The following is a 20398-nucleotide window of genomic DNA, read 5'->3' on the forward strand; positions in this document are numbered from 1 at the left end:
AAAGAAGAGGCAGCATATTTTAGGAACCTTGACGAAACCATTTTAGCAAAAGCACATCACTGTTCAGGATAACTGTGATATGGCCAAAGTCACTTAATGAGGGGGGGAAAAAAAAGTTCCTTCGAGACTATCAAAAATCTGCTTTCTGGCTCACAGTCCAAAGTCAAACTTTTCGGGGCCGGAGCAAAGAAAAGGACAAAGAGAAACCACCACCATTAGTGCCTGCACCAGAGCTATTTATTAGCGTCACTTTTTCTTTTTTTTTTTTCTTAAAGATTTCATAACAACTGAAGTATGTACAAAGTCTTACAGCATTTACACACCATAAAAAGTTGCCCGTTAGCTGATGAAGTCTAAGGTAGTGCTGCTGAGAGGTTCAGAGCAGGACTACAGAGCAATGGAGCAGACGGCTACACGTTTCCCTCCCGGCCACCGCACCGCAACTGTCAGCTGGTCCACAGCTAACTGACCACCCGCAGGACAGGTTACTGGGGAGAATGGAAATAAGTCGACAGAGACCAAAGGGTGGAAGAGCTACACGGCATGGCATCTTGCTTCCACAGCTTTCTAGCGCCGTGACACTAGGAGGAGGAGAACATATGCAGGACAACACAATCGCACTGCTCAGATACGGTTCAGCTAGGAAAGGAAGGTGCTCCCTTTGACCTGGGAGGTTCTGCACCGATACGGCTGGTGTCCCCACTCGTGTTCATGTCTTCCCATAGCTCGACCCTGCACAAGCCCCCAGCGCCCCTCTCCCGAGAAAACCAACAACACAGGGAGGGAGGGAGAGAGTCAGCATAGAATCAGTTCTTGATCAAAAAAACAAACGACTTTTTTTTTTTTTTAAGACATTTAGTATCAGCTTTAGGATGGCCATTGCCACCAAATGATTAATAGTAGAACTTTCGGAATCAAGCCAAATCAGAACAGTATCAACAAAAGCCCCCTCCCCGCCTCCCCCCAAACTCTTAGACTTGATTACCTTCATGGTTTCTGATTGTCTTTCCCTGGGGTCAGTGTTACACAGGAAGCACCAACATTTACACACTTAAATCGGACACAAAACGTAGCACTGAGGCCCCAGCCATCACTCTAAAGCGAGTGGCCGGAGAACTGCGATGCGCGAATGACGACCGTCGGGCTCACCGCTTTCTCGCTCAGAAAACGCTGGCCCGGTTCTCTTTCGGGTCCGTCCCCGTTATCTGTCTGGCGGCGGATCCCACCGATCTCCCCCACTGTTTCGGCCTCACCCGTGGGCGAGTCGGCTTTTTATTTCAAAAAGATTCTACTCCCGACTTCAAAGCCAGTTGATACAACTTTTAATTAAGACACGGTAGCGCGGGGATAGAAAAACACAAGAACCACATAAATACCGGAGAAGTCGTACACCGTTGTCGTGTAAACAGTTTCGCTTAAGAGCGAGGCCCTAACCGGATTCTGGCCCGAGCCCCTGGGCCGGCGGCGTCGTGCTGGGCCTGAGCCGGGCTCTGCAGCGACAGGTGCACGCGGAGGCCGGCGGGTCCCCAGGTTGACGGGCGTGCACCTTGGAGACGGTGCACCTTGGAGACGGTGCGGCTTGGAGACGGTGCACCTTGGAGACGGTGCGGCTTGGAGACGGTGCGCAACGAGCAACACAAAGCGCAGCAGCTCAGGACACTTCAAGGAGACCTCACGACCTTCACGCCCTCGGGTGCGCGGACAGGGACCCCCCCCCCCCCCCCCAGGCCCCGGCCCCGGCCCCTCCAAGGCGCGCACGCCCGTCTTACACGTGGGACACCTTCTGGGACTCTCTGGCCTGTTTGATGCTGTACAACCACTTGATGATCCTGGCGTTTCTCTCGATGGCGGAGATGCCGTAGGGCACCCGGTCATTGGCACCGTCCTCGTTCCTGAGGTCACTGTTGCTGTCCTGAGACTGCTCGCAGTCCGAGCTGATCATGCTGGCGCTGCGGAAGTTGAGCGAGATGATGTCGGAGTTGGCCCTGGCGAAGTTCTCCATGCCCAGGTTCTCCAGCTCCTCGGGGTCCAGGCCGCAGTAGTTGAAGAAGCGCTCCACGTCCGCGTCCACGCGGAAGTACCTGTCGCTCAAGTCCGACTTGGAGCGCTGCAGCGAGGGCCTCCGGCTGACCCCGCAGGCCGGCTCGGCGGGCTCGGCGGGCTCGGGGCCCTTGGCGGCGGCGGCCACGGCCACGGCCACGGCCACGGCGGCGCCCTGGGGCCGGGGCGGCAGCGGCGGGGCGGAGCTGCTGCAGGGGATGGCGCGCAGGGGCCGGGCGCCCGCCGGCCTGCGCACGTCCGAGGAGCTGTGCGAGGCGTGCAGGAGGGGGTCGGCCGCCGGCTCGGGCCGCCTGCCCGCGTGGGCGCCCTCCTGCGCCGGGGACACCTGGAGCGACTCGGCGAACGAGTGCCGGTGCGCGTCGGGCGCGTCGGGCCGCGGCGGGGGCCAGTTGCGCGCGCCCAGCTTGTGCGCCGGGCCCGGGCCGGGGCCCTCGGAGCTGTTGAGGATGTTCTTGAGGATCTCGAGCTTCAGGCTCTCGCGCTGCGCGCCGCCCTCGGCCTTGGCGTGGCCGCCCAGCACCCGCAGCGTGGGGCTGCCCAGGGCGCGCTTGGCGGCGGCGCACGCGGGGGGCCGGGCCAGCACGGCCGGCTTCACGGGCTCCTGCTTGGCGTTGATGACCTCCTGGCTCTTGACGTACTTGGCCTTGTCGGCCTCCAGCCGCTCCACGGCGCTCAGCCTCTTGGGGTTGGGCTCGGCCTGCCGGCGGAAGTAGTCGGGGCCCTTGTTGAGGATGCGCAGCGGCACGGCCGAGGTGAAGGTGCCCGCGGGGCTCACCGGCTTCACCATGCCGCCCGTCTGCAGCGTCTCCGTGGGCATGGCGGGCGGTCTCTCCCCGGCGGCCGTGGTGGACTCGGGTCTGGGCGCCTCCGGGTGCGCTGGGCAGACACATGTACCCGAAGCACAAAGGGCGGCGGGCGGCGCCGGGGCCGGGGCAGGGGCCGGGGGTCAGCGGGCGCCGCCGCGGCGCCGCCGCATCTCAGGGCTCCCCGCCGCCGCCCGCCGCGTCCGCTGCCCCCCGGAGGCCTCGAGCCACGAGCCGCCCCGATGGGCTGCGCCGCCTCCTTTCTTCTCCCCGGAGGATGTGGGAGTCTCCTCCAGGTCTTTGTGTTCACCGCAGGCAGAGCTGAAACACACAACGACCAACCGCGGGTTAGGAGGGGCGAGTGACATCACGGCGGCGGCGGCGGCAGCCTCCCCGCCGCGCCCCCGCCGCGCGCCCCGCAGCCCGGCCGGGCTGTCCCCGCGCGGGCCCAGGCCGCCGCCCCCCCGCCCCCGCCCCCGATCACGCCCGGCGCCTTCCCGAGCACCAAACCCGGGAAACCCCGCAGAAGGTGCAGCCGCGCTCCCCGCGCATCGCCCCCGCGCTCCCCGCGCTCCCCGCGCTCCCCCATCCCTGTCCGCTCGGCTCCGCTCCTCCTCCCGGGAGCCCGACCTGTGGCTTCTTACTGCCCAGTCCCCCGCTAACATCTGAAACGCGCGCTTGTGTTAACTCTCCCGAAACGGAGAAATCTGGCAAGAGCTGGGACTGGCAGCAAAGATGAAACAACTTCGCAAACGCACCTTGGACTCCTCTCACTCCTGCCAACCAGCGCGTCTGAGAGCATCTCCTCCCCGAGACAAGGCCAGGCATGGACTGACTCTCCCCCCTAACTACAAGGTTAGTCCTGAACTAAACAAGAAAACTGAGAAATACCTCCGGATGAACCTCGGACCTAGATAATTTGATTATAAAAGTGCTCCATGGTTGTTTTTTTGTTTTGTTTTGTTTTTTTTACCCTTAACGAGCAGAAATCAAAAGTTTTCTTTGTGGTATGTAGTTCCCCAGATCCCCCCAGGGAACGGAGAATAAAATCTTAGGAGGTCAATCACACCTAAATATGTTACTTTACAGAAAACTGCTATAATAGTTGATTATTCACGGCCTTACTAGTCATGGCTCTCTGAACAATCTGACCCCCCCCCCGCCTCAACCAAAACCAGTCTAAGGGAAACATTTATGGATACCCCCAGTATAAATTTATAGGCCTTCTTCTACTTAGTGCACAATAATATATGTAGCATTTTTCTAAGAGTAACTCCTCTGCCTATTACTGCCGATGGAGAACATGTGTGAACCCATCAGCATCCCAGAGGGTAACTGGTTACAGACCTTGTCAGCATCTTTGGTTAGAATTAGGAATATTAAGGGTAATATTTTCAACCAACATCAAATAACTAATTTACAGAATAAATATAGTGGCTTTACTATGAAATCATCTGCTCTCATGGTAAGAAAATGGAGAGTCTATTACTAACAAGCTTGGAGGTGGGGGAAAGGAAGCCTGGTAGTTCTCCCTTAACATCTTTTAAAACTTAAATCTCCAAATACACCCATCGCCATGTTTTGCTAAGAGACAATTCCGGTAATCTGCAAAAGGATTTGTTCTAATAAAAATATTTTCCTATGCGAGCCTTGAGAAGCCCCAAGGCAATTCCTACATAATGACTTCCTTTAATTGTGCAGTTCTATTATGATACTTCAATTTAGTTGAAAAAGCCACCTCCTCCCCCCTCTCATGAAGATTAAGCGAGATCCTTTCTTTGAACAAATTTTGAATGAGATGCCGGAGGGGAGCAGCAATTTCTCTGCGGAACCTTCTGCATTTCTTCACCCACCACCCTGGGCCCACCTGACTGACCGCGAAGGTGAAATGGGGTCCCCCTTCACTGAGGAGCTCAGAGCCAGAACAGGTAGCAGAGCCTGGGCTCAGAGGCAACCCCACTGGATCCCATCCACAGTGCTGGAGAGAGGGTTGCCCTCCCCAGGAAGGGCCACGTTTTGGATGAGCTTCCCCAGACCCCTTCTCCTTCTAAATCATGTGGTTCTGAGGAGCTAAGAAGGAGTGGACTTTTTCCAATGTCAAGATGGTACATGGGACTATTGGCACGTGACTGCACACAGCTTCCTGCATTTACTCTTCTTAGGAAAACATTTCCTGAATGATGAGTTGTCCTTATCATATAAAGTGAACTGGCACTGATGCCCATGGTGGCCTGTATGACTGTCTTCCCTTCCAATTCCATCCTGCTAGGACCAGAAGTCCAAGAATCCCCCACCACTGACACAACTTCCCAGCATGCCCTGTCTGTTAAGATGGGCTCTGAGACTATCGGAACACTGAACACTGAACATCCACTGAACACTTAATAAAAATCGCTCCTCTCAACCCACAGGATTGATGGACACCAGTCTATTGACCAGGCAGGTGCATGTGTCAGGAAGCTGACAGTCCTGCTTTCACGCTGTTTGCCTTCTTCATGGAAAAAAGGGCGTGAAAATGGGTAAACAGAGGCAGATGCCCCCAGGAGGGCTCCTGCAGGAACTCCCAACCGCTCCAAGCCATCTAACCTTAGGGAGCAGTTTCTAGAACAAAACCAGTGTGAAGGGATTATGTTGGAAAGGTAGTGACCGTAACCGCTTTCCACTTCATTTCCTTTTCGTTCCGCTCCTTCCCTCTCTCTTTTGTCTGTCATTCCCAATTTCCCTAATAATTTTCAGCACACTTATATTTACAGATGACTGTGTTCAGAGTTTAAAAGTTTTAATCTGGACCCTTTGGAGAAGGACGAGAAAAATCATCTTCCTGGAAGAATGGAAAGCGTAAGACAATGCTAAAGAGGAACAAGTTGGGTGCCAGAGGATCTGTTTTAGCCAGCAAACTACCTACTTCAAAAATAATGAAGGTGGCTCAGGCTGCTTCTTTTTCTAATGCTTGTATAATCTCTAACTTCTCGGTCTTTAACATTTTTTTCAATGCTTAAACAGTGCTGCTGGGACAGAGCTGTATATTCCCAGAGTTCCGGAGTATAGACTTTGTTACGATGTAGACGAAGTACGTTTGAAAAGGCTGGTCAAAGGGTAGATGACACACCTGGCTGGATACCTGGGACTACATCTTGATGCCATTAATGTGACAGCCAGGAACTATGCTCAAGGAGCACTGTGGCACATGGTCTCCACCTATCCCCCCCGCCCCCCGCCCCACCGCCACTGTTGCAGCCCTTTCACCAGCCTCTGACACCCCCCAGGTGCGCCTAGGCTCTGATGAGAACAGGCCAGGAGAGGCTTGTGTTTCCTCATCTTCTTCCAGGGAAGCAGAATTAGATCTCAGCTGCATAGGATTCATAAACAACAGTAATTATACAGTCCTGCATGATCCCTAAGAAGGGGGAACATAAGCTGGAAAGAGGGAGAAACTTTCACTCACAAATTACCTGGCTACATTCTACCCCATTTAATATCCATTTGAAAATTTCATAGACTAATAAAACGAACTGGAGAATGAAGCTTGGTGAACTGAGGTACAAAATGGTCCACTGAATCAGGGCCCGCCACGAACTCCACAGCAATCTGGCTTGGGGTGACGGGGGGGGGGGGGCAAAGCCCCGCCTGCTCCTTTCCGATGGCGAAGTGGGGCTCCAGGGGTCACGGTTACCTGTGCAGGAGTCCTGCTCCGGGTGGGGAGGCTGAAGGGGCCCAGTGGCCAGGGACAGTGGGGGCCACAGACAGTGACTCCCACTCACACTAGCAGTTTCTCAAACCTGAATGTGCCTGAGCATCCCTGGGGATGTCCTTGAAAGGCAGGGTCCTGAAGTGGATTTGGGGTGGGACCCGGGCTTCTGGGTATCTCGAAGATCCCGGGTGATGCCCAGGAAGCTGGTCCAGCCCTTGAGTGGCCAGGGGAAGGGGACAACAGCCCCCTGCTGTACTGACGAGCATCAGGTTAGAACTGAAACGCCTCTGGCACAGGAGAAAACAAGGCAAGCTCTCTTGCCTCTTAAATGAATTCCAGTTTGGGGCTTTGGGGACATAGCAACTAGAGAGTTCAAAACTTTAAAAACCAAAGTGGCCTGAATCTTTCCAACTCCAAACTTGCCAGCTGCTCACAGGGGCTGCTAGGTAACATGTAATGTTGGGAAGACCCAGCGCTCTAGGACCAGGAGCATTTGCAACCCTGAAGGCCGTTAGGGAGAGAAAATGAGCCTCAAAGCATATACTTTATATGAAAAATGCTTAAAGGCAAAGTTCCTGGAATCTAGGCACCAGGCACAAGGCGCCTCAAATGCTTCTGCAGTCAGGCTGATCACGGGTGGCAGTGGCCTTCCGAAGGGACCCCCCCAGCTTAGGGTTGCCATAGGGACTGCCGCTCACCGTGGAAGTGGCAAACCCAGATGTCTGCAGAAACTCTCCTGATTTTAAGATTCATTTATGAAACGCTGTGGGCCGGGTGCTTCTGGTAAGTAAAAAGCAAACGCTAGTTGATGCTTAATTGGCCATTAAATTTTAAATAGGAAGAAAGCACTGCAGTTGGAGCGGGGACCCTGGGATTGAACGGAGTCCCAGATCCACCCACAGAAGTTTCTTAAATATGTGAAGACTGGCCATTTCCCACGTGTGTCACGACACAGAAAAGGTGGTAATGACACTGTCCACTGGGAGTCTAATTCAACTTCCAATCATCAAACCTCTCAGCGTCATGACCTTGTCTGTGCCAATCGAATGTGTTGAATTTGGTGAGCTTGAAAACGTCTTCGGGTCAAATGTTCTTGGCGGCAAATGACAAAAAAAGCAGCTGACCTTTGAGGTTAAGAAGGGTTCTTGAAAAAAAGATTTAATTTCCTAATATGCCTGCTCACAGAACACTGACGATATGTATAAAATTGTGCCATGTTGCTTTCTGATTTTTTTTTTTTTTTGTAATACTATTTGTGCCACTGACTTGAACTTGCTGGGAGGGTCACCCTCGCAGCTCTATTTTTGAATCCCACTTAAGGACAGAGAAACATCCTCGTCAATGAAGTAAAAATCCAGAGTTTCACTGACGATGTTAACTTTGGAATTCTTTACAAATGTAAGAGAAATGCCCTCACAATATAGGAGTGCTCACTGAATGATGGGCTGTGGTCAGTTAGTACTTGTTGATGGAGCAATTGAGTGTCAGGTGTAAAGAAACAGAAAGTCATGACAATTTAGAAAAAAAGATCCAGCATGCATATGACAAGTATGAACTGAATAATGCTGGTGACAAATGTGGCAGGACTGTCCCAAAGGTGTCCTTCCCTACAAACCACTTCTCAGAAGTCAGATGAAGGGCGGTGAGGATCTGGAGTAAAGGCACGGGAGGCGGGGGCATCCACTCTCAAAGAGGCTGTCTACTGAGTTCATGGTACATTCCAGAAACTTCAAAGACAGCCAGTAGCTGGTGTGGAGTGCTAGGGGGACAGGGATCAGAGACCCACCAGTGGAGGTGGTGGGGGTAGAGGCAGAGTACAGGGAGCACGCTGGAGGGGAGTGAAGCATCAGTGACATGGTCAGATCTGTATTTTTAAGAAATCCCCCTGGTGGCAGAGCATGGGTGGCAGGAGAGGGGAGCCAGAGGGACTGCAGAGAGGCCAGTCAGTACTGTAGGGGAGGGAGACTGTGGCCGGGCTCAGAGCAGCCGCCTTTGGGTCTGGATCCTGCCTCAGCCCCGTAAAGGCTGAGTAACTTGGGCAGGTTACTATCCCTTTCTGCCTCAAATTTTCCATCCCCAAAATGGGATGATGATAGTTCCCACCTCTTTACGGGATTGGAGAAGGCTGGATATGGGCACAGACGCTTTTCATTCACTAAACAATGATGAGGACGGTGACTCTGGGGATGGAGAGAAGTGTGGACAATTTCAAGAGATGCTGGTGAGGTGCCACACTTGGGAGATGGACGGGGTGTGGAAGGCGAGGGGGTGTGCTGAGCCGACTCTGGGCTTCCAGGCTGACTACCGAGGAGCCGTTTGTGGCGAGCTACACACTCTCCTCCGTCCTCTGCATGTCAGGCCTGAGCCAAACCCAACGATGGCAGCTCCTCCAGACCAGCTGTGTGCTCGCACGCATCTGCCCGTACCTCTGCCTCTGATGTTTTCCGAAGCAGCAGGGCCTCACAGAATTTGTCACCTTCATACACACTGCACCATGTGAACAATCCCGTGGTTATCGCAAAAAAATTCCATTTAGAAGCAAAATGTATTCATAAATGATGTTTAGTTCTGTGGGCTAAAGGAAGCAAGGCCATTCCACTTGGAAGATACTCATTTATCCATTTTAGTTAATATGCCATGTTTTCATATTTCCCTTCCGAGCGCATTCCCATTTGTACTCGTTTCTTTTAATGCTGCAGAGTAACTTGCAAACAAGGCAGAAGCAAAGGAGTGAAATGAGAAAAGTAAATGGGGAAGTCACCAAAAAAAAAAAAAAAAAAAAAACCCACAAAAACAAAAACAAACCCAGGCAGAATTCGCACAGTACTGACTGAACAGAAACTAAGAAGCCAGAGGGCCAACCATCTGGAAGCATTAAGTCAGAACCACTGCCCTTGCCGGGGCTGTCCTTTCTCAATTACTGGATGACGTGCCTCGTGCTTTCTTATCGTCCGGTGAATCCCGCTCATCTGTAATTCTGACGACTGAATCTTCTTCCCTTTTGTGACCTCGGAGTTGCTGTCAGCATCAGCTCCCGGGCTGCAAGTGACACGGTTTCTGGCCGCAGGATCACTCTGTGTATTCTTGGAAGCGGGCTTTTCCTACTAACATTTCGACTTTTGATTCTGGTAGCCTCGTCATTTTTGCAGTTTAGTTTTTCAGTGGGCTAGAGGAGGTCTTCAGATTTGCCCTAGGTTTCCACTGCTTTGTTTTAATTTTCCACACGTTGGGCAAACCACCTCCCCACGTCTCAGCACTGTCCCCTGCCACGTGCATCCTCCACATCTGCGGGACAGAGACAGATGTTGCAGGGAGCGCGCAGAGGCGGGAGAGGCCAACCCTCAGCTTTGGACGACTTCACAGATCCGGACGCAGAAGGGAGTCTGTCTCGCTGGCTCCCGTACAACGTGCTGGGGCACGACGCCTGGGCCTGCCTTCCCATACACGTGCGACAGTTATTCTCCGGGTGGAGGTGGCACTGCGCTATGGAAACATCCTCCAGGTGGCACCGTGAGCTGAGCAAGGCTGGGGGGGGGGAGAGCGGAGGGGGTGCAAACTGTCACCCACGGTGTTTCCTCGTGTCAGGTGGGCAAACGAAGGCGGAAGGGAGACAACTTTGCTTTAGGAGAGCAGGAGCAAGGGCAGGCTCCAGCTCCCTGCTGTTGATGTGACGGAGGGCAGTGGCTCTGTATGCTTACCCTGGCCTCAAACAGGGAGAGGAAGCTGTGTTTCCACGAGTACAGGCGTGGGAGTTTCCAGGTCCGCATAGGTACTTGGGAAAAGGTGGTCTGGGGTTATGGTAAAGGAATTCCCCCAGAGATTCACCCCCAAAGAAGCCAGCGGCCCTGCACCGAGGGGAAGGCTGTGAGCACCCCTTAGCGGTGGGAGGGATGTGGCTGTCCCCGGGAAACCCCAAAGAGCCCGCTCTGAAAGGCCCCAGGTCACCAGATCTCAGGTGTCAAGAGCCAAGGAGGGGAGCCTTGTGGCTTTCCCCTTCGCACCCCGCCTGCCCTGCATATTCGCACAGTGTCCCAGGACCTGTGGGAGAGGTCAGATGTGACACCTAATCACAAGTGGGAAAGGAGCCGGAGCAAGGAGGGGGGAAGCCCACCACGTTTATTTCGTCCCCTTTGCCCAGCAGATTTTCCTCCTCCCCTTCCAAGCCCACACAGGCCTGAGCTGGAAGAGGGAGAAGCGAATTTCACCTGGAGGAGAGGCTGGAGTTCTCGTCCTGACAAATGCAGGACTGGGCGCTTTCATCCTGAAACTGATCTGAGAACTTTCAATTATTCAAGACGAACTGAAGAGGCTATAGGTCCCATCTGAGATTTCATCCCAGGGGTGGAAAGGAGAACTCGGCAGGGTGACCTCTCAGGGCCCAGAGTGGGGGTGGGGGAGAGTACCCCACTTCCTGTTTACCCATCATGAATCCTGGGCAGAAAACAAAAGGGTTCTACAGAGTATCCTTCAGGTGGCCTTTTGGCCTTTGGATTCCCGCCCCTCTTTGGTTCAGAGCCCAGGTCCTAGGGTCAAGGTCAACTGTGCTTCCTCCACAGCCTGGCCACTTCCCAGGGTCACAGATTACCTGTAAGTTTTACTCAAGCTCAGGGAACCTCAGTTTCCTCATTTGTGGATAATGACTCCTATACTTCCTAGGGCTGATGTGGGAATTCCGGGAGGTAATACACTGAAAGTGCTCAGCGTGGAATTCGGCACCACGTTTGCTCAGTAAATGTGAGCAGTTATTAAATTTCGTCCCCAGTGTCCACAACTTGGCACTGATAATCACCGTCATTAGATTTCAGGCTTTACGGTAACTGAATGATCTTTTGTCTTAAAATGATTCCATTACTCTGGAGCGACAGTGTGTGTGCACGTGCTATTTCTGTCAAAGTGGATGGACTATGCCGTTTCTGTCGGAAAGGTCATTCGCATGACCCCATTTTTATTTGAGTTACAGAGAAAATATGTGGTTTCGCATTTCAAAGCAAACAGTTATGAGTGAACCGGGCTAGAGTAAATAATAAAGCCATTATTAAAAATGGAATCAAACCTAAAATTGGTAGGAGAAAAATAGCAGGTCAAATCTCAATCCATGATGGATTCTCCAATGTCATTCTCCAAGGTCATTTAGAAAATGTATTCATATGCTTCATTTTCATTTCGAAGGCAATCCATTATAAAAAATCTTATGGGTTTCTTTTAAAATGCCTTTCTCCTATCTAAGACAAAGAAAAGAAAACAGAACGGTGCATCAGCGGGGAAAAAAAAGAAATCACATTTCTGGTTCAACATTCTTCCTTGGCCAAAGGTAAAGAAAATGTTGCTACAAGAGGGCCGCTAACTTGTTCCAGTGTGGGGGAGACCTGCCCTTTCACCTGAGATTATAGAAATCAATCTATAGCTGTAGCGTGTAGCTGGCGCCAAAAATCACTGGCCAGTAAAATGGCTTGCTTAAGGAAAATAACTACAAGTAATTAAAAAGCAGAGCTACTGGAATTCCTAATGAAAACCCAATAGGACTGCCTGCCTTCTCCAAACAAACATATCGCGATCCCAATTTCGAAAGGTTTTATCCTCTCCTAGAGAGTTTTATGTGGCTTTATGCTCAGCTGTGAGAATGTGGGAGGCCATGGCCAAATTCCAAGTGAAAGTTGAGTTCAAGAGACCACTGTCCTTTTCTACAGACTAGTACACTCAAATCACAGGCTTTAGAAGACCCACTAGTTACCGTGGGTCTCACTGTTAGCTGGATTCCCTAGTTAGGCAGACCAGGAGCCCAAGGATCTTGCAGGGCTCAACGATCTCACAGATGATGAACTCTAACAGCAATGTGTGTTGTTCAGGGAGATACTGCTAAGAGTGCCACCCCATCCATCCTCACGATTACTCCCTCAGGGCTGTTTGATCCCCCCTGGCATGGAGGCTAAGTACTTGTGAATGGCCTCTGAGAGCCCTGACCAGAATAATCCACCACCGTGCAGATCTGGGGACCCTGTACACAGCTCTCCCCCCAACATCCATTTTAAGCATTTGCACTATGCGAATTGCCTTGTCCTTTAGCTGTGTCAACTTGTATTCTACAGCAACGGTGGCACATACGTACAGTAACAAAGATTAAGGATGGCAATACAGACCGAACCTTTGTTTCCGAAAATATTTTTCATTTCTAGGGATCAGCCTTTGGGGCAAAGGATAGTTGCTCTCAAATACACATGAAAGTGTGTTAAGTTAAAATCATGAAACATTTTTCAACTTGAAGGGAGAGAAAGCAAAGCAGCATCTTTTTGGGCAGTGGACAAAGTGCACTGTAAGTGGATTAGGTAAATTCCTATGTATTATGTTTAAAACTTAACCTGTTAACGATGACTATTTCTTAGTAAGCACATAGGATGTCCCCAGGACTGTTCTAATGCATCTTGCAGGTTCTTAAATTCAATCCTGCCAATGTCTCTAAAGCAAGTGTTATATGTCCCCATGTTACAGATGAAGAAACTGATGTCCGGATGGTGAAAGCTAAGTAAGATACTCAGCTACTGAGCAGGTGAATGATCCACACCCAAGTCTGTATAGTACACCTTGGCCCACCTCACAAGGTCCCACTGTCACTGCTCTTAAAAAGATACGTATCATGCATTTTAAATGTCTTATGTTTAAGTAATATGGCTAAGGAACTCACACTAATTATATTTTAGTTCCTAAAATCTACTCTTTTGGCTATTTGCTGTTTAGCAAATAGGTATTTACTATTTACTGTTTACCTTCCTAACTTTTGTTAAATCAAATAACCATGCTATTTGCTAACAGCTTGAATGCACAAGCAGAGAAAGTAAAGTGTTTATAAGTTGGGTTCCATTCATTAATTTTCTTTCTTGATACCGATGACTGCAGATCTGTCAAAGTTAACTGAACTTTGATGAAAATCATGAGAACCATATTAAAAAGAACAACAAAAGCAAGGTAAGACTGTGATTTCATACTCTCTTACTACACAGCATTGGGGAGCAGGAATCACACGCATTTTATTGCTATTTCTAGAAAAGCTGCCAGCCACGCACATAGTAGGCTGATGTAAAATGCTAAATACCCAGGAGAAGATCTAGCACAACATTTTATATTGTAAAAACTCAAAGAAGATGTTAGATGAAAAGCTTGGGAAGTAAAAAAAAACTTGGACTAAACTGTCGAGAAATCTGAAATACTCAAAGTGCCTCCTTTTGATTGGAGGGTATGGGGCAAGAGCACACAAATGCACAGAAACTGTTCATTTACAACTTTCTGATCAGATTAGCACTGAATTCTGCTTAGAGCACAAATATGGCCCAAAGGGAAATAAGTACAAGGTAGAATTTTCAAGTATACCAACTAGGTTCACTTAAAGCAAACCAACACATACTGTTGCTCTCATTTGCCAAGGAGCACCCAGAATTACTTTCTATTTCTTGAATCACCCTTAGTATGGCAGCTGTTAGAACAACTAGTTCTTTGCCTCAAGTGTACTCAGAAACGACAACCGTATTTGTTCATTTTTAAGGGTTCAGGGTGAAATGTGGCACAACTAATAATTCTCAAAGTAAGATATGGAAGTAGACAGACGTCTAGTTTTGCAGCACGTATTTTAATTGTTAGCACGTAACGCATCTTACACCAATCATTTTCAAACCTAGAATGGTACAAAGGAAGGCTTCACCACAATTTGCACTTGAAATATTATTTTTGGGTCCAGGTGACAAGGAACTCAGGAATGACTAGTAAGTTCATCTGACATGCCCAGGCCCATTCCAGCTCTTGCTTCTGAGCTCCCAGCAACTACAGCAGCAGGCAGAAGGCCAAACCGTTGGCTGCTGGTAGGCAGTTCAGTCGAGATGTGTCTGGAGGCAGGCTGCCATTAGGAGGGAGGAGGAGATACTGGTGACCAGGATACATCTGGGTGTGTGGCCACAGCCCTCTCCCACCTGGCCATCCTCACCTACTGCCAGGATCCCCTCTTCCTGGCCACGCTCTCTGACGCCCACTTCCATAGTCTTCCCCCTGCCCTGGAACCCCTAGCCCTCCTCTGCCACCCTCTCCTCTCCCACCACACACACCTGAGGACAGGTTGCCTGACTCTCATCCACCCTGCACCACACTTCACGCAGGTGACAACAGAGTTCAGAATCTCTTGCAGGGACCCTGTCTCACATGTGTCCAGTTCAGGATGTGACTCCGCCTCAGTGTAAAAGAACAAAAGCTAAAACTATCAAAAAGGCTTTGCTTCCTTCCCCATCTCCCTGCTCCTGCTGCCAAAACAAACAAAACAAACCACAGCTGCTCGCTTGAGGGGCTCTCTAAGGATTACAATAATGCAAATCTATAGTAAAAGTCATCTGATAAAAACCTAAAGAACTACAGACACTGCTGGATGGACAAAACGCATCTTCCATGAGCTCTGAACACTCTGCCTTAAAAATATACTCACATACAATGAACTTTTTTTTACTCCCTTCCTTCATGCTTTCACTTTAAAATGATGCTACTTGCCTCCATCCTGATTAATTTTAAGCTTCTCACTCCTGTTTACAAAAGAAAACGGACTCATTCAAAGTGGTAAAAGGGGGGAGGCTTTTTGAAATAGGTTTTTTTTTTTTCCTCAGTCCCTAGCATTTTTTGGTTCATTTAGTAAGAAAGGGAGTTTTCCATTATTTTTTAACAAGAATTATTTTGCTTGTGCCAAAACGTGGTGGCTGTTTTCTTTCGTGCTTCATGATCTCTCAAGTTTTTGATCTGCGGCATAGTCACTAAGTCTAAAAAGAGAAATAGAGCAGCAACCATTTGTGTGTGTGTGGTGGTGGTGGTGGGGAGGACTCCCTTTCCTCTGCCAGACCTCAGGCCAGATGGGATGGATGCCTTATATTTGTCAGCCTTGCCCAACAGGTATCATCTGTCCTAATTAGCAGATGGGGAAACTGAGGCTTAGAAAGTTTAAGGGACTTGCCTGAAGCTGGTCAGTTGGAAGAAGCTTGTTATCAACCTGAGGTCTGTCTGTATTCTAAGCTTGTGCCCTTGCACTGCTCTGAACAGTCATGGAAACATCTGTCCCTGTGAGGAGTGAAGAGGGGCTGGATCTGGACATGAGCCAGAAAGGAAGGGAGGCAAAAGAACAGAGCAGGCTCCCAAGTCACCACCCCCAACCATATGATGCCAGGCCTCAGGCTGCTTTCATAACAAAACCTCCTTCCTGCTGTGGTAGCAGAATCTGTCGGGAGAAACTGCAGTTAGCAGTGTTGGTTGTGCCAGAGGATAACACAGTGAGGGGGAATAAGAGACAGGAAGATGTTCTTAAAACTTTGTGAGAAGGCATTCATAAAATACAAAAGATAGGCCCAATAAATCCAATTTGTGTCAGTGACAATAAAAACTCGTTTTGGTAAGACTCTCTAAAGGGATCTCAAAATTTCACTTCACCCTCCTTAGTGGAAAATGATGATACCAATATCTTGCTAAGGAAATCAGACTGTCTTCTTAACAACAGAAAAAAAAAAAATAATCTAGCCACCACCTGATGAGATAAACACCAAACTCTGTCTTGATGAAGCTTGAGCCCATCTCTGGGCTTGCCCATAAAAGGGCACCAAAGAGACTCACTCGATATGACAAAGACAGTGTTCTATAACCTCCCTGCTCTCAAGGGAGCAGACCCCTAAGGGGACATGTTTAAGCAAGTTTATATACACAGAAGGTCTAGAATGCAGGAAGCACCAGCAGCATCCTGGTTCTTTCAGTAAATGTTTACTGAGCATCTACTATACGCCAGGCAATGAGCAAAACGAACAGCATATAGGGAGCTCACCGGTATGGCAATAAGCTAGAGAAATAAAGAAAGTACACGGTCCGGTTAGGTATAGTTGCTGAAGATTAGAGGAGAGCAAAGATGTTGCAAGGTGGAAATTACCCGCTGACTTTAGTCAAAAGAGTGTGGTCAAGTGTCTACTGGGGAGAGAAATGGAACGGTGTCGGCGGCTTGTTTCAGGAGCTTTGAGAGGAGGTGACAGCTGGAGGGTCAGCAGGATAGAGAGGGGTTTTTTCTTTAAGACACTAGCAACGACAGCACGTGTGTATATTGACAATATGATCCAGTAGATGCAGGAGAGAGACATCACACAAAAGTACTGAGAACAAGCGAATAACCACGAGAACCCCAAACTTTAACACAGGTGGTGAGTGATGGCTTCGAGGGGCCAGAAGGCCGTATGGGACGTCTTGTAAGTGGCCTGGGACACTGGAGGAGACGGATCTAAATGGCAAGGGCTCTCAAAGAGCGCCAGGGGGGTGCTGCGAGATGCACAGGAAACCAGGGATGCTGCCGTGGGGCTGTTACGGGACCCCAGCGAGCCAGCAGCTCCCCCCCAGCACAGATTACAAACCGCCACCGAGGAAGAGTGACAGGAAGCGACAACTCTCCATTTGCCGCTCCTTCGGCCAAAAGCAGATCACCTGCTCAGTTACAATTCCATCTCCTAACAGACGGAGGAAGAACATGCTGCGCCGTGAGTTTGGAGTTTACCCAGTGGGAAATCAGACCCCAGGGAGGAAGAGCTCGGAATCCGCAGAGTATATAGTAACTGAGGCAGGAATTCAATCGTCCGGCAAATAGCCACCGAGTGTCTACCACGCGCCAGCGCCGCCGCAGGTGCCCGCTGCCCGCTGCCCGCGACACCGGCGCCGAGTGCGGCGTTCACAGCATCCCAGCGAGCGGGCTGCACAATTCAGAGTAAAGTGAGATCTGATGTCTGCATTTTAAGGAAGAATAGCCGGGAGCAGAGCCAAAGACCGAAAGGGAGGGAATACTAGTAACCCACCCAGCGGCGAGGGAGGCGGAGACGTCAGAGAGGCCCAAATGCGCTGAGCAAAGAAGGTGCCCAGACCAGGCATGTGTGAACCCGGAGGCCAGCGCCCATGAGGAGACAGGGCTCACGCGGCTGCATCCTCATGGTTCTGGTTCAGCTCCACCCTCTGCCACCGCATCTCCCTGGTCTTCTTGTTCCTTACCTGTGCCATGCAGATGGCCCTAGGACCTACCTTAGCGCAAGGGGCAATGCGTGTTAGCCACCGTTCTTTTTAATGAGCTGCAGAAATATTACCACGGAACATCAGACACTGCAGAGGCAATCTGCACATTGATTGAAGAGTTTTTGAACAATGAAAACTATCCCGAACTAGAACTAACTCCTTTGTAAAGACTGAGGTCTTTCTCCCAGGAAGGGTTTGTGCAGACAAAGGCTAAGAAATTTCAGAGGGGGTTCCTGCCGTGGGAGAGAGGGTAGGACAGGTGCATGTCCAGGGCCTTCCCAATAGGTTTGTTTCTCCGAAATGTCCTCATTGCCCAGATTTAATATGCCATGCTCGAAGGAAGAAGACAGGAACACGAGGACAGAGAAAACGCAAAGACATAACATGAAGTTAGCAGAAACATTTAAAGATAAATTGTCCTAAGTTATTAAGCGCTGAGAGAATAACTGAATACACTGTATCAAGAAAGTGGCAAGAACATTTTGGGGGGCTGGTAGAGGGAGAGTGAGAGAGAAAATTCTCTCAGTTAGACTCCTTGCTGAGTGTAGAGCCTGACACGGAGCTGGATCTCACAACCAAGATCATGATCTGAGCTGAAATCAAGAGTCAGACAACCTCAGTAACCGACTGAGGCACCCAGGTGCCCCAAGAAAGTGGCAAGACTATTTCTGATAAGCACTTTAAATCCTCCAGGGAATAGTAAAGAAAAGGAAGGTATGTATGGATGAAGAGGGCTGGATGAATGAGAGGGGAAGGAAGAGGGGGCAGGACATCTTGTCAATCATGGCCATGGAGACCCACCTGTGCTTTGCAAGCAGACCACCTTTCTTCCCACACTGTTCTGGTAGTTCTGGATCTGCACCATAGTTGATCTCTTACGTTTTTTTATGCCTCTGAAATTCTCATACTTCTTACACAGTGTGTTTCCATATACAGACTGTATATGGAATTATATATGTTAAGCAGTGCACAGGCCCTGAAGATGCCCCATGAGTTTATGGACTGACCAAGTTAATAACCATGGAGGAGCCATGTATTGGGCTCAGAAATGATTACAGGGGCAAGGAAGGCATGGTTGATACCTGGAGGTCAGAAATAGCCTCTACTGTGATCAAGAGCTGAGTGGCTAACAATGATGTACCGCTAACAGAGCGTTACATTTGCATGTGATGTGCCAGCTTATTTTTGATATCATGTCATCCCAAATTCTTTAGAAAACATTTATCAAAAAAAAAAAAAGAAAGAATGAAAACATTTATCCACAACTGCAGTTTAGAAATGGAGCCATTAAATCCTGTAGTCAGGACTTGGTACACATGCAACAGGAGGCCACTGGCTCTGAACTGAGAGATATCACTAGGAACCACTGGACGCAATGCCCATGTCTCCTAAATGAACATTTTGATTCATGTAATTTCCCCCTCCATTAGCTTAGAGGGAATCTAACTCTTCTGTAATATTCTTTATCGATTTCTAGAGGGAGGGCACTGGATATTTCTCTTTTGTTTAATAGCTTTAAAGATAGATGGAGGCTTTTAAGCGTTCACCTCTTTTACTTACTAAGGCTCAGGATCTCTCCAATTGTTTCTGGAGCACAAGTTGGTTAGAGCTTTCTTACAAGTATACAAGTATATCTAGGAAAATATTTCAATAAATGAAGCCAAAAATATATATATAAATAAAGACAATATGAGTCCTTTTATGAAGCTACAATTGACCATTAAATTGAAATTTATCTTAGGGAGAAACAGGAGACAGGAAACTATATAAAAAAAGCTATTGTCTATCTCAGAAGAAAATATCTCAGTAATCCATTTCCAGTCTTTGGACAAAGAGCTACTCAATATTCAACTTCTCATTTTTCAATGTCAGCTTTTTCAAATATTATGATAAATACTATAAAGTGACCTACTTCCCCTGACACCCATGAAAAGTAATGTGTCATTCCAAAATCCATTTCTTCCAATTGCGGGGCAAAAGACAACACTTCTGTAAGTCATCCTTCTCTGATAGATGGGAAAGGTTCTTTTAGATGAGTCGCCCCACCCTCCCAAAAAAAGTCATCCTGAAAAGTATCTATTAAATGTTGCCCTATAGCTGGACAATTTAATTTTATCCTTGGGTCTAGTTCTCTAGCTAGAACTGGAATGCTATGGTACACTGGGAATATTCAAAACATAGCCTTTCGGTGTGTGGGGGTGTGTGCCTGGGGGGCTCAGTCAGTTAAGCATCGGGACTCTTGATTTCAGCTCGGGTCATGATCTCAGGATTATGAAACTGAGCCCAGAGTCAGGCTCTGCACTGAGCATGGTGCTTGCTTCAGATTTTATGAAAATAAAATCTCTCTCTCTCTACCCCACCCCTCAAACCCTTCCCACTGTCGGCTCACGTACTCTTTCTCAAAAAACCCAAAACCCAAAACAAAACAAAACAAAACAAAACACCAACCTTGCAGGAAACTAGGAATCAAAATGATATAAGGATTACGGTGATTTTCAAAAAGTAGGATTTTCTGAGAAAGAAGCTGGTGTGAGTCCCTTGCTGACACTGAGGAAGACAGCAAGACCTCGGAATTAAGGGCAGACTCTGGACTGAGGTTGGTATATATCTTAATCCTGCTTCTGTATGCTCTAGTTCCGTGATCTTGGGTGGGTAAATTCCCTCCATGTGCTTTCACTTTTCTGTCTGTTAAATGGAGATGACAACAGCACCTTTGCAGGGTGGCTGTGAAGGATGACGTGATGGATGGAAGGCACTCAGCATGGGCCCTGGTATACAGGAGCTATTATGTTCA

General features: G+C 49.2%; 1 protein-coding gene across 8 annotated transcripts in view; it reads right to left on the reverse strand.

The window, feature by feature from the left end:
* Nucleotides 1-219: 219 nt before the first annotated feature.
* FAM110B (family with sequence similarity 110 member B) overlaps nucleotides 220-20398 on the reverse strand; it is a 144499-nt gene continuing 124320 nt past the window's right edge. For 7 of the 8 annotated variants that reach the window (XM_041769273.1, XM_041769275.1, XM_041769274.1 and 4 more), the window contains one exon: nucleotides 220-3185. In XM_041769273.1, coding sequence (XP_041625207.1) covers nucleotides 1766-2878 — 1113 coding nt within the window. In that variant the 5' untranslated portion in view covers nucleotides 2879-3185 and the 3' untranslated portion in view covers nucleotides 220-1765. The remainder of the gene's footprint in view (nucleotides 3186-20398) is intronic. The other variant, XR_005989941.1, reaches the window with a different exon arrangement.

The sequence above is a fragment of the Vulpes lagopus genome, chromosome 9 (assembly GCF_018345385.1).
Source record: "Vulpes lagopus strain Blue_001 chromosome 9, ASM1834538v1, whole genome shotgun sequence".
NCBI lineage: Eukaryota > Metazoa > Chordata > Mammalia > Carnivora > Canidae > Vulpes > Vulpes lagopus.